Below are 13510 nucleotides of genomic sequence, written 5' to 3'. Positions count from 1 at the left end.
CTGGATGAAATTCCAGCCCACATGTGGAAGGGTTTGCCTGACAGTTTGAGCCTCAGACCTTCTGCTATAAATCAAAGCCGCATCGGTGAGTAAAAAAAGTGTGTCCGCTCTGTTCAGAGAACTGCAACAGCATCTTTTTAACAGCTTACATGCTGATTTCCATATGCAATTCATGAGTTATACATCTCTGAAACTGACTGTCTGCAACCTGAAATGCTGGACCACAGTGAGACCAAGCAATATGGAAAAACTGAAGAGCTTAAGTTGATTTTTTTTTTTTTTTAAATTTATTTTAACAATTTTGAGGTTGAATATTTTCAACAGGAGGGAAATCTGAATGTCAGTCATGTTCAGTTTTTGGTAACATAGTCGGAAATGTGTAAACATTATGTTTATTATTGAAGTCATAGTTAAAGGTGGGTTTATACTGGACTATGTTATATTGAGAGGTGTTTCTAATTAGGCTGTACGGGTGTACCTTATAAAGTGGACACTGAGTGTATGTGTGAATAAGAAAATGAAAGATAAAATATTGAAGTAGACTTTTTGCCTAGATATTGACATCAAACTTGGGGCAAATACAATAAAGAAGAAAATGATAAGACAGAACTAATAAATAAACATACAAATAAACAAACAATCGATTGTGAGTTGCTGTTTAAAAGTAGCCAGTGATATTTTAGTAAACTTAGAAAAATCATTTAACTCTGAACTTTTTGGAGTAATTTTTCAAATTTAGCAGGGCTTTTACTAATCCTATTGCATCATTGATTTAATCCATTAATCATTTAATTAGGAAAAACTAAAATAATGATACTTGTAACCTTGACCCCCTGTCAAACAAAATACTCCGTCTTATCACACAGTGTTGTAAATATTAAGATTTAGACAAGTTGTTGTATACACAGAGGTATGGTCTTGAATCAGTCTTGAACAATCTGTAATTATTACATCAAGGTTTATTTTATACATCATCACGCCATTCCTTGAGTCTCAGGATCCTCGAGGATGTGTGTCAGAACCACGTTGTCAGACAGTCTCTCCTAGAAGACATTCATAGTGTTGTTCAAATGAAAAGTTAAAGTGAAAGAACTAGTTCTATCAGGAGTGGAAAAGGAGAGCACAGCTGGTTCACAAAGCTGCTCAATTACAACATGAAGTTGTTGTGAATTTTGGATTGTCTGTTTTGGGAACAACCCCCTCACCCCCCCCAAAAAAATCCGACATCACAAAGGTTTCAGGGGGAGGGGGTTTCTGAAGCTGTCCAACAAGATGTTCCGGTGAAGCACACTGGCAGATCGAGGTTACTCTTGACTGATGCCTCCATGATAATATCATAAATGTGATAATTCAAATTCATCAAGAATCTTTCAACCTATGAATTCAAAGTAGTCATATAGTTTCTGTAACAAGTCACAGCACAAAATATATTTCTTCAGGCACCACTCTTTAAATGTTCCCACTAACTGTACATAAGCGGATACAAATTTCATCACATTTAGTGAGGAAAATATAAAATCTGAAAGGTATGTGATGTTTTTCCTCATTTTTATTTTCAGGTGTCTGGGCCACTCGGGTCATTCCTAAGGGCAAGAGGTTCGGGCCATTTGTTGGAGAGAAGAAAAAAAGGTCCCAGGTGACCAGTAATGTTTACATGTGGGAGGTACGTTACAGGCTGCTCTGTTGGCTCCTTTCTCTAAAACACTCACCTCCTTCTTTGTGGTAGTCACTGCATAGCTGAAACGAGCCCAACTACATTCTCTATCAGTAAAGAGTTTGTACTGAAGCTATAAAACTGTGTCAGCTCTTAAAACCATACAATAAGTGAACGCAATCATCTGGAGTTTTCAAGGCACAACAGTGTGTTGTGGCACACTGTGACAAATTTTTCAGCTTCCACTTCAACAGGGGTGACCCAATTGAGTGCTCCTTTTCAGATTTTCTAAATAGATGTATATATGCATACACATGTTTTTTTTTTTTGTTTTTTTTTTACAACATCCTCTTTGTACCTATGTCCTGTAGGATTATTTCCCAGCGCGAGGCTGGATGTGTGTTGATGCCACAGACCCCATGAAGGGGAACTGGCTGCGATATGTGAACTGGGCACGCTCCAGTGAAGAGCAGAATCTTTTTCCATTGGAGATCAACAGAGCCATTTACTACAAAGTTTTAAGGGTAAGCTAAACATACATTCATAAAGCCTGACAGGTCACACATCCAGTGGTACATGCACAGAAATATGGATATATGAATAAGTAGATGAGTGAAAAAGTCTTCTGGCTTGGATTGCAACATTGTTATGATATGAGAACCACAATTACATCAGATTATATCAGTATTTCTAAGTATTAATAAAAAATCAATTTAGTATCTATGATTCTACTCTAGTACTTCAGAATGTGATGAGCTTACGAAATACAATTCATTTTTATAGAGTAAACTTCCTAATGGTAGCCTATATTAAATAGCTAGAACCATCTTGACCAGCTACAGCAGAAAGCTGCACTGATGCATCAGTATAATAATGTAAGTATCATAACAATAAATCACTCTCAGATCATTTTTCTGCAGAAACAGTATTTTTATTTTGATAGTTTAAATACATTTTTCTGACAATACCTAACTTGTTGTACTTGAATAAGATTCTCATACATGCATCATTTCGAAATGACTAACAGTGAAGTGTGACTTGAAATCTAACAGCCATTGTTAATTATGCAAATCTAAGAACTGGTTTAACTGAGTCACGGTAACTACATCCCTGTTACAGTGGATGTAATACATTCAACATACTATCCAAAGTTTGCACCATTAGAGAATATACTGCAGCAGACTATGATAAAAAACACTGTCAAATTCCATACACCCACTAGACAGATTAGATGCACAGTGGCCCAAATATCCCCCTTGCCGGGCTGTGATTGGTGGCCGACCTCATCTCTCATTGTTGCAGCCTATCGGGCCGGGAGAGGAGTTGCTGGTGTGGTACACAGTGAAAGACAACCCTGAGATAACAGCTGCACTGGAGGAAGAAAGAGCCAGCAGTCTGAGCAGGAAAAATTCACCCAGAGCGAAGCGAGGTGAGGCCTTACTCTTATCCATGATGACATTTGTGCTCGGTTTTATCCTTGGACCTGTGCGGTGCACACATGCCACGCGAAGTCAGCCACGAGTTGATTTTCTTTGCAGCCCAGTCGAAGTTGTGTCTGGCGAGCTAGCTAGCTACAAATGAAGGAAGGCTAGTGGAAGCTAACGTTAACGGTTGCGATGTGTGGGGCTTCTCTCCACTTTCATACCCGACCTAAAACTCGTCGCTGCGAGCCGATTCAGCTCCAAATAACGACCAGTGAGCCAATTCGTTTGCCGTTAAATATCCTGTGCAGCAGTTATAAGAGCATCTGGGCAACTTTTTAGCAGCTTTTCCTCCTCCTGTGGGTCCTGACGTTGTCGAGGATGTGACCTTCCTTGAGTTCCTAAAGCATGAAAGCCATCCATCTGCGAGCCTGTCTACTTGATGATGGCCTAGCAGGGTAGCTAACTAGCTGGCTGCCTTATTCAACTGTAGGCTAATTAAAGTCTAAGTATTGGATAACAACCTACAATATAGTTGTTATATATTGTGGAGAGTGTTTAAAATTACCCTTCACGTCGATTTGGGTCCAGAATAACCAGTTCATCGAGTTGTCAGACTTGGTGTTGCATGCTAGCATGAGGCTAAACGGCTAAGTCTGAACACACGGACATCTCCGTGTACAGGAACAGATGGCAAACTGTCTGGAGTAAATTATTATAAAAGATATATTAAATTACTACGGTGGAAAGATGGTTAACACTCTGTTACAAATTGTAACTGGTCGTTCAGGTGTAACGGACTGGTTTGATTGAGCATTAACATTTCGCGACTTCAGACATCAAAACCTAAAAATAACACCACAGAAACGTCATTTAGTTAACCTTTTAATAGATTTTTGAATAAAGCAATAATAAACTAACACATACCTCTGATAAAGTGATGAATGTACTATCATCTGAGCTCTTTATTTTGTAATAAACGCATTATATTTGTCCATATGATGTGGACATAGTGTTTCCATAAAAAACAATTAGATTATGTGGTTAATTCAATGCAGGACCAAGAAGAAACGGGTAAAGTGATTCAATATATATACATATATATATATGTGTGTTCTTATCTATTGTGGTCTGATTTTGATATAGTTCTGGCTTCACGTATTCATCTTGGGGGTTAAGGGGCATTGTGTCATGTGCTGTAATGCATGATCCTGATCATGATAAATCCTGTTGAAAATGTAATACCACCAAGAATAAAATAGCCCCTGTGTAGTTATTATGTCATTCAGATGTTTGTAAATGCCATTTACAGACTCTGACTATTAAGCTGTAATTACATCAACACTTAAATGTAGGCAACATACAGAAAGTCACATCCGTCCTTATAACTCCTCAAATGTCAGTGAAATGAGGTAGAAAACAAAATTTGAAAGCTGCAGCACCTGAAGTTGTATGTCCTTAATTTTACAGGGTTGTTGATAAATGAGCTTTGTGTTATTTCTTGTGAGAAGAAGCCATTTCATTTTCTGTCTAACCCTACAGACAGTAGCCTCTAGGACATCATCTCTGTACCGCAGTGTAGTGGCTTCTGGCAGGCACGTAGTTACTGTACTGCATAGTCAACCTGGATGAAGTTAGCCAGCCTAGCCTGTTAGTTTCATTTTAATATCAAACATCCTGCATGTTACCTAAGCAATCTATGTCAGAGTTGGTGTAGGTGTTGGCTCAGTGAGTGCTGGATATAAAAAAAGATAATGACAGAAAAGGCTAGGGCTATGAAATGCCAGTGCAGTAAGATTATTAAAAATGTTTGCCTAGTTATGCTGCTGCTGTAGATTTAGCAGAATGCCTCTGACCATGCTGGTCAGATGACTGACCTGCAGCATTTGTTTCTCTGGTATGAATTAGGCTTTGTAGGCCAGGTCAGGTGACCTTGTTGACACACTCCTATGATGGGGACGTGCCAGGGAAGCCTCTTGAGTTAGACAAGGCTTAGAAAATTCAAACTAGTGTCATGTTAGCAATTGCCTGGGACTCAAATTATCTTATGTATCAGTTGTCTTATTTAAATTACTGATGCATGCAGTGCATAACTATGAATAATATGTGCTGCTGCTTAAGGATATTCCGCAAGGTTAGTTCATACATTTCAATTGGAATTTTAAAGCAGTAACTTGTAAGTTTTCTTAATGCCCTTTTTACTAATTTGCTGTAGTAAACTGAGCACATGAGGTGAAAAAGTAAAATTGAATTAATCATCTTATTGACCATAGGTTTCATGGGCCTATTAATTATCTTACAAATCTTGTTGATCCTTTTTTAGGTCATGGTGAAAACTTTTTATCTCTACAGAATTATTTTTCCAGGAGCAAGTGTGCCCTGTTACCTGATTAAAGGTTATTTGATCACTAGAATTAGTTTGACATGAAATGACATGACATGACATGACATCAAACCCTGCTATTTGACCAGTAATGTATTTTTAACCACTCTCCGGTTATTTTAGGAGAAATTGTATTTTATAAATGGATATTTATCATATTATTAACATGATAAAGTGACTTTTTTTTCATCACGCCTGATACAAAGTGATGTGTGTGTTTGTACTGACAGCCAGAAGAAAGCTGCTGGAGAGAGCCAGACAGTCTGGTTTGGGTGGATTCAAGAAAACAAGTGGAACCAAACCTACTGTCAAGGAGATGTGGGATGGGGAAGAAGGTAAGTTGATTTACTGTCATGATTAATCAGTGTAATTTAATGTGTTTTCGAGCACTCTTCAATTGAACATGTCTTAAGTAGCACAAATTGCTATTCATGATTATTTAACAGGTCTGAAGGAGGAGGAAGATGAGAGGCCAACAGCCTTAGGGACCTCGCAGGAACTCGAGGAAACACATCCCATGGGAAGCACTGACCATAAAGATGTACAATATATATCACCGGGATTAATGGACAGGGGAAATGGAGAGGAAGAGGAGGAGGAAGAAGAAGATGAAGAGGAGGAGGATGCAGATGATTTGATGGATCCAATTGAGGTACAGCAGCAAACTGCTCAGCATTCACCTGCAGCTAATTCCATCCAAAATAAGCAGCCTGGGCCGTCGCTGACTTGTGGTGAAGAAAGCCATAAGGATTCGGAGCTAAAATTACAGTCTTCCTCATTTAGAGGGCAAGAAACAGAGGTCGAACCCGATCCTGATCTTGACCTTGACCCTGACCCTGATGGTGACCTTGAAAGTGATCCTCATGGAGAGTCATATCCCTGTCAGCACTGTGAACGTCACTTCTCCACCAGACAGGGTCTGGAGCGTCATATACACATTCATGCCATCACCAACCAGCAAACACAACTGTTTAAGTGCCGGTACTGCAATAAGTCCTTTGGCTCACAGGTGGGGCGGCGCCGGCATGAAAGAAGGCATGAGAGTGGGCCTAAGAAAAGGCCTGGCTCTCTGGCTGGAACTGCCAGTTTACTCGGTCCCATGGTGCAGACTGACGGCTCAAGTCCTGACTGCACCAGCCCAACTAGTCAGTATATAGCAATAGGGTCCCAGTTTACTGGTGGAGCTCTGCACAACTCTGAGATGCAGAGAAAGGAGTTGGGGCCCCATGCTGACCGTCCCTTTATATTGGATGAAAATGGGGAGTCAAAGGAACTCCATCCTTGCAAGTATTGCAGTAAAGCTTTTGGCACACATACCAACATGCGGCGACACCAACGCAGAATACATGAACGGCACTTGTTACCCAAGGGAGTTCGCAGGAAAGGAATGCTGCTTCAAGAGGCATCAGCACAGCAACAGCAGCAACCTGATGAGTCCCCCAGCACCAGCCCTCCACCCGTCTATGTGCCCAGTGCGGACACAGAAGATGAGGCCGACAGAGACGATTACGCAGTTGACATATCCAAAAACATCTCTGAGAACTTGAGCTTCTATATTGATGGCAAAATTGTGTCCAGCAGTTCAGTGAGCAGCTGTGAGGTGATAGAGGTGGACTCAAGATCTGCAGCTTTGTTTGGTCTGGACACGGTCATAATCAGCCCGAATCAGATCGGTCAAGCACTCAAGGTGGAGGGGAGAACTAGTGCTGCAAAGCAAGTCTCCAACATCGGTCAGTCAGCAGCAAAGAGGAGGACATCTACACCCCCATTTGTTCCCAGCCTTAAAGTGGAGACAGAATCAGCATCTTTCACAGCCTCTTCGTCGTCTTCATCATCTTCTACTTCCTCTTCATCTAACTTGCTAGTGGGAGGACTGTTCCAACAAGCCACAGATTCATCAGCGTTTCAAAGAGAGAAAACTGTTTATCTCTCACCTAAACTCAAACAGCTCCTTCAGACACAAGATATTCAGAAATCCACCATTACACTGATAACAGAAAGCCATAGACTGGCCTCCCCGCTGTCAGTCACACCGCTGCAAGGGGCTTCAGGCAGGTTTAAAAGAAGAACTGGTTCTCCCCCATCGTCTCCACAGCTCAGTCCTACTTGTAAAACGGAGAGCTGTAAAGCTGAGGTGGCAAGCTCATACACCCTTAAGGTGCCAAAGGTGGAAAGCCATAGCGCATCACCTCCTGGGAGCCTACTGGATAAAGATGATGGGGATACCCTGAGCCCTTCTGGAAATAATATGCATAGCCAAACTTCTTCTAGTAGCGGAGGAAATTCCTGTAATCAACAGCCCTTGGATCTGTCAAACTCTGTCAGCAGGAAAAGTGACAGCTTGAACAAGGTGGCCGGGGATTCAGCTCTTGATTTAAGCTTGCATCGTAAGAGCACCAACGAGCCTGAATCAAAGGGAAGTCCAGCGCCACAGCCTTTAATTAAAAAGAGAAAGCCTAACACCAGCATGCTTGAAAAAGTGCTAATGAATGAGTATGTAGGTCTAACTTTGCCAGGAGAGGAGGGCCCCTCAGTCTTAGCAAATCTAAGTCTTTTCCATTCTCGCTCTCCAAATGTTGCATCAGAGTCTGCCCACCCCTCTCCGCCCTCTTTGACCCCTGTCACCATGAACCCGTCTTCACCCGGTACCTCTAGTGTGACATCCCCGACACCGCCTCCCCCTGTACTACCTACCATACCGTCACCACTGGCTATGCCTAGCTCTCCTCTCTCTCAGCCTTCTGACTCATCTGCACTGAGACCTCTTCCTGTCCTCTCGCCAAAAATGTCTCCAAGATCAGATGAACACAAACCCCCGTCAGACTCCGAGGAGATTTTGTCAGCTGATGAAAACAAAGATGAGGAAGAGGACCACACCTCTGAGCCGATGGACTCCTCCAGCACTCTTAAAGACCCCCTTAATTGTTCAACACCAAGCTCTCCTGAGCCTGCATCAGTAGATCAGCACGCTACAGAAGATGTTTCTGTGACCACGACTTGCAACAGTCTGCTAAATGGAAAATTGAACCAAGACCTTGACTCAAAAACCGAGAAATCTTTGAAATCTGACTTTGCTGCTCTCCCACCCCAACCAGAATCCTCATCTTGTTCCCCATCTCCTCCTCCTGCATCACATAATCCATCCCCACCACCCGTTCCACAATCCCTCCATCAGATTAAGATAAAAGAAGAGCCTCAGCACTGCATAGACAAGTTGTCAGTTATGAATCATGCGCCTCAGGATGGTGTTGACACTTCACCTCAGCCTGCTACTCTTGATAAACCGTCTGATAAATCCTCTGCGGTAGAGGAAGTTGACTCAACATACTGCAAGACTTTTGTGTGTAATGTCTGTGAGGAGCCATTCAACTCCATCAAAGAGCTCAGTGGACATATCATAGATCACGCTGCAGACTGGCCCTTCAAGTGTGAATTCTGTGTGCAGCTATTTGGTGACGCGCCCGCCCTGCTGGCTCACCGGACAACACTACACGGAGTGGGCAGGATCTTTGTGTGCTCCGTTTGTTCCAAAGAGTTTGCCTTTCTCTGTAACCTCCAGCAGCACCAAAAGGATCTACATCCAAATGAGACATGTTCAAATACTACTGTAGAGAGCGGCAAGCTCAGGCCACAAAACTACACAGATCCATCCAGAGCCAAAGAGGAAAGCAGTCCCTCAACACCAGCACCAGAGATGACTGATGACCCTGCTCAGCACAATGACTCTGATTTAGCAAAAGAAGAACCTGATGTTAATGGAAATCATGCAGAGGATGGAGCAGAGGACCCCAATGAGGAGTTATACACTACAATAAAGATCATGGCCTCAGAAGGAGGAAAGCCTAAAGGCCCTGATGTTCGCCTCGGCATTAATCAACACTACCCCAGTTATAAACCACCCCCTTTCCCTTATCATAGCCGTTCCCATGCTGGCTCTGTGGCCTCGGCTACTAACTTCACCACCCACAACATACCACAAACTTTCAGCACTGCCATTCGCTGCACCAAGTGTGGCAACAGCTTTGACAACATGCCTGAACTGCACAAGCACATTTTGGCCTGTGCCAATGCTAGTGATAAGAAGCGTTACACTCCCAAGAAAAACCCCATCCCCCTCAAGCAGATAGTGAAGAGCCCGAATGGAGTCGTGTCACCCACAGCAGCCACTGCAGGCCAGAGTGCTTTCCGTAGAATGGGTCAGCCAAAGAGACTTAACTTTAATCAGGATACTGGTAAAACAAGAATGAGTGCCCTCAGTAAGAAGAAAAACCAGCTGGTCCAGAGGGCAATTTCACATAGAAATAAAGCCGCCACTACTGCAAAGAAGGCTACCGTTAAAGTTGAAGAAGAGCAGCCCTCTAATGTCTGCCCCCACTGCAGCCGGGAGTTTACTTATCCTGCAAGTCTCAGTAAACATATGGCAGTCAGCTGTCCTAAGAAGCCTGTTGTGAAAAAGGGCAAAAAAGGTCTAGCAGAGGTGAAAAAAGAGGCAGTGTCTGTGGTAGATAAAAACGTAAACCTTCGGAAGAAAGCTTCAGACTGTGAAATACAGCAGACAGAGTTGGAGCCTAAACCCCTGGGAAAGACTCGAGCTCGTAGCTCTGGTGCAGCAGACCCTGAACCCTCCCAGGCAAGCAAAGGAAAATACGCTGCTACTCTTGGCCGACTAAAGAGGCCTGCTTCGTTCCCAACCCCAGTTTCTGCTAGCAAAAAAACTAAGAAGAGCCAAGTTCAGTCTCTACCTCCCACCCTGTCATCCCCGGACACTCCCAGTGACACTGCACAGCAACGGCCAGCCATGAGAATGCAGCGTATGGGTAAGGAGGCAGCACCCAAGAGATTAGCAGAGGCCAAATCACCACCACCACAGCTGAAGAAAGAGGAGCGGTTCTCCCTGCGAACAAGGGAGAGAGTTGGTGGTCCGGTCACCAGGAGCTTACAAATGGCCAGTGCAGCTCCTTCTGCTGAGGTTAAAACTGAGGAACCACCAATTCAAGAGCCAAGAGAGACTCAGGTGAGATAGAGACCATTTTCTCATCTTCACTAGCATATATTGGTCACAAGTGTAACAACCAAATTTTAGGGACATGTTGCTTATCATTGTCCAATAAAAACCATGTTTCTTCAAAACTGTTCAGGTTTTCAGTAAACAATTAAAAACATACCTGTAAAACAAGGCTGTTTTACTTGGCTCATGAAACTTTACATTTTGAAGATGCCTGGTTTTCACAGGGCAGCACCAATTCAAAGAACTGAATTTGGCTGATATATTATCAGATTTTTTTCGCTGTGATATTCTAGAGTTATTTTCATTTTATTGTCAATTTTGCTGCCAATATTTTTTTGATTAATCATTAGGTTTATAAAACATCAGAAAACAACAAAAAATTCTCATCACAATCGACTGGAGCCTGAGGTGATGGGATTAAAATGTCTTGTTTCATCCAAGCAACAGTCCAAAACTCAGATATGAAAAGTAGAAAATATGTGTCATTTCTGTTCAAAATCTTTTTCACTTAAACCATTAATAAATTAATTGATTAATCAAAAATGATCCAGTTGTTGCCAATTAATTTTCTCTCAGTCACTTACTTATTTGATCAAGTGATCATTACAGTTCTGTATTGTTCATCTGTGTTTGTCCTTTGTGTTACAGGAGGTGCTGATGAAGTGAGCCATTTGGACTTTGTTGAACTTTTCCTGGGAATATGGTGCTCACCTTCTCAGGCAACGCTCTGGACTAATCAAGGCACTGACAGCACCTGAGGTCGACCTTTTGTGGTGGGCTTCTTCACTCAAAACAAGTGAAGTTTGCTTGTCTCAGCTGCCTTTGCTGGATTTAAGGAGGGAACTCTCTTTATCTTCCATCTATCTTGTGAACTGAACTGAGCCTCGATTTTAGCCAGCCTTGCAAAAAAAAAAAAAAGAAAAAAAAGAAATAAGAAACTGTAAATGACATTGAGTTAATATATACACTATGTGTCATTACTTGACCCAAAACAGTAACATTAGGGCTCCGTTATTTTGGAAAGCTGATATATTGCAAATGGCAATCACGTATCAGTTAGGGTTAGGGACACTTGTTTATTCTTTCGTTCCTTATTTTCCCCCTTTGGTTGTTTAGATTTTTGGATGTTTCCAGAGTCTCTTAATGCATGTGCTGAATAGAGTATGAACTAGATTAAGCCAATTTCCATGTCTCCCAATGGGCACCTACTTCAGTTTATACATGATTTGCAAAGTATGTATGTTTGATTTAAATTTCTGTAGTCATTATATTGTAGAATATATGTTATTGGTGTATGTTTTTTTTTTTTGTTTGGGAAACAAAAATGAAAATGGCAGTTGTTTACTGCAACAATTGGTCCTCAGGAACACTGTATATGTGTGTGGTAAGTATGTGAATGGTTATGGTTGGATGTGTGGCCTGACAGCTATTCCTTTGGTCTAAATCTCAAGTATGTCTCATGTTTTTACTTGCTTTCTCTGTTTTTTGTTTTGTTTATCTGACATTAGCAAGTAATTCCAATTGTAAAATGATGGGAATTATGTGTAAACTCCTTAAAATAATGTTGACCTTGAAAAGAATTTTTAATATCACTCATACAGCCCAGTGTTCTGACAGCACTTTAAAACAAACTGCCAAAATTTCTAGCTGGATCAGTAAGATTGACTCAATTAAACAGTGAATAATGGTATGTATTCAGGTCTGTTGCACTCTGCAGACACTGGTAATTTGCACCAAATTGGTGCAAATCATTCATCTAGTCTCAAATACTACTTTTACAGCGTTTCTATCAGCAAATCACTAAATTGGTTGTCTCCATTAAGCAATTTGATAAATGAAAATGACACATGAACCAGTTTCTATGGCCAAAATGCATGATAATGACTCAGATCCTAGAAGAAAAGTTGAATGCTTCATTATTTTTTTTTATTTTATCCGTTCGAAGTGGACTTGTGAAAAGTTGCTTCATGTGTCGATTTTCTTACAAGAGCAATGCCGCAGTAATGTAATTGAATGATTTTTCTTCCGAGGACAATGTCATCTTTGTTTCAGTGAGTCGATATATTTGGTCAGACTGTACATGATGAAAACGTTGCTAAGTCCCTGCCAATGAAAAGCTTTTTATTTTTAGTTTTATAGTCTCTCCAGTGCTGACCCCACTTCTTCAGTCTTGACCATATTCCTTGTACCACAGAGACACACACACAGGCAGTGCTTAAACGCTTGTAGCATGTTATGGGAAAATAAATTGAACAATATGATTTGAAGCTAATTTATATTTCCACGAGAAAATTTCATGTTTTGCCTTTCAGCATCAAGATTATGTATTTAAGGATGAACAAAGACAAAAATCCCGAATGACCTCAAGTAAGACATTACTGTAATTGACATAATAAAAAACAAAAAAGTTTTTCAATTTGTGTAAAGCTTTTATTGTTTTTGCTTACAGGGTTCCCAGTTATACCCAGCTCTGCAAGATGTGAGTATAAACAGATAGTATAGACAGTCAATGGGCGGAAATTGTCCTTTAATATTGATCCAATTTAACGCTTGAAGACCGTTTTCACCCGTTAGATTTGTATCCTTTTTTCGTAATGGAGTTTTCAAGTTCATGAATGTGCCCCTAATCATAGTTTACTGGTCATGTAAAACTAGAGAGAGAATGAGATTAATTTTTCTCATAAGTGCATCTGACTCCTTGCAGAATGTTTTATTCCCCGAGACATTTTCTTTTTATATTTAACATAATAGACACCCTGCCATTGCAGCTATAATAAAAGTTTTCCAGATTACATTTGCTGATTGCCTTCTCTACTCACAGCATGTCAGGGACGTGGCAGATTATGAAAAAAATGTTAGTTTCCATTTTATTTGAGTTTGATAGAAATTCAAATTACAAGTTGCTACCCTTACTCTGCAGGTCAGGAAGCTGCTACTGTGCAGCCATGGCCATCCTCAGCTTGCTAGTTGCTGCGAGATCTGTATCTATTTTGGGAGTGGTGTACTTGTCAGTGAGGTTGATTTGTGAGTCATACAGCACCTTA

General features: G+C 41.2%; 1 protein-coding gene across 1 annotated transcript; it reads left to right on the top strand.

The window, feature by feature from the left end:
- On the top strand, positions 1 to 12882 carry prdm2 (PR/SET domain 2). The gene is made up of 7 exons (XM_022748312.1): positions 1 to 85; positions 1560 to 1663; positions 2026 to 2178; positions 2957 to 3083; positions 5689 to 5793; positions 5905 to 10472; positions 11115 to 12882. Exons 1-7 carry the CDS (start codon positions 22 to 24, stop codon positions 11130 to 11132), a joined length of 5139 nt encoding a protein of 1712 aa, XP_022604033.1. The 5' UTR covers positions 1 to 21; the 3' UTR covers positions 11133 to 12882.
- The last annotated feature ends 628 nt before the right edge of the window (positions 12883 to 13510 follow it).

The sequence above is a fragment of the Seriola dumerili genome, unplaced genomic scaffold, assembly GCF_002260705.1.
Source record: "Seriola dumerili isolate Sdu_G_001 unplaced genomic scaffold, Sdu_1.0 BDQW01000121.1, whole genome shotgun sequence".
Lineage (NCBI taxonomy): Eukaryota > Metazoa > Chordata > Actinopteri > Carangiformes > Carangidae > Seriola > Seriola dumerili.
The sequence above is the reverse complement of the archived record's forward strand: the minus strand, read 5'-3'. Positions and strand labels throughout refer to the sequence as shown.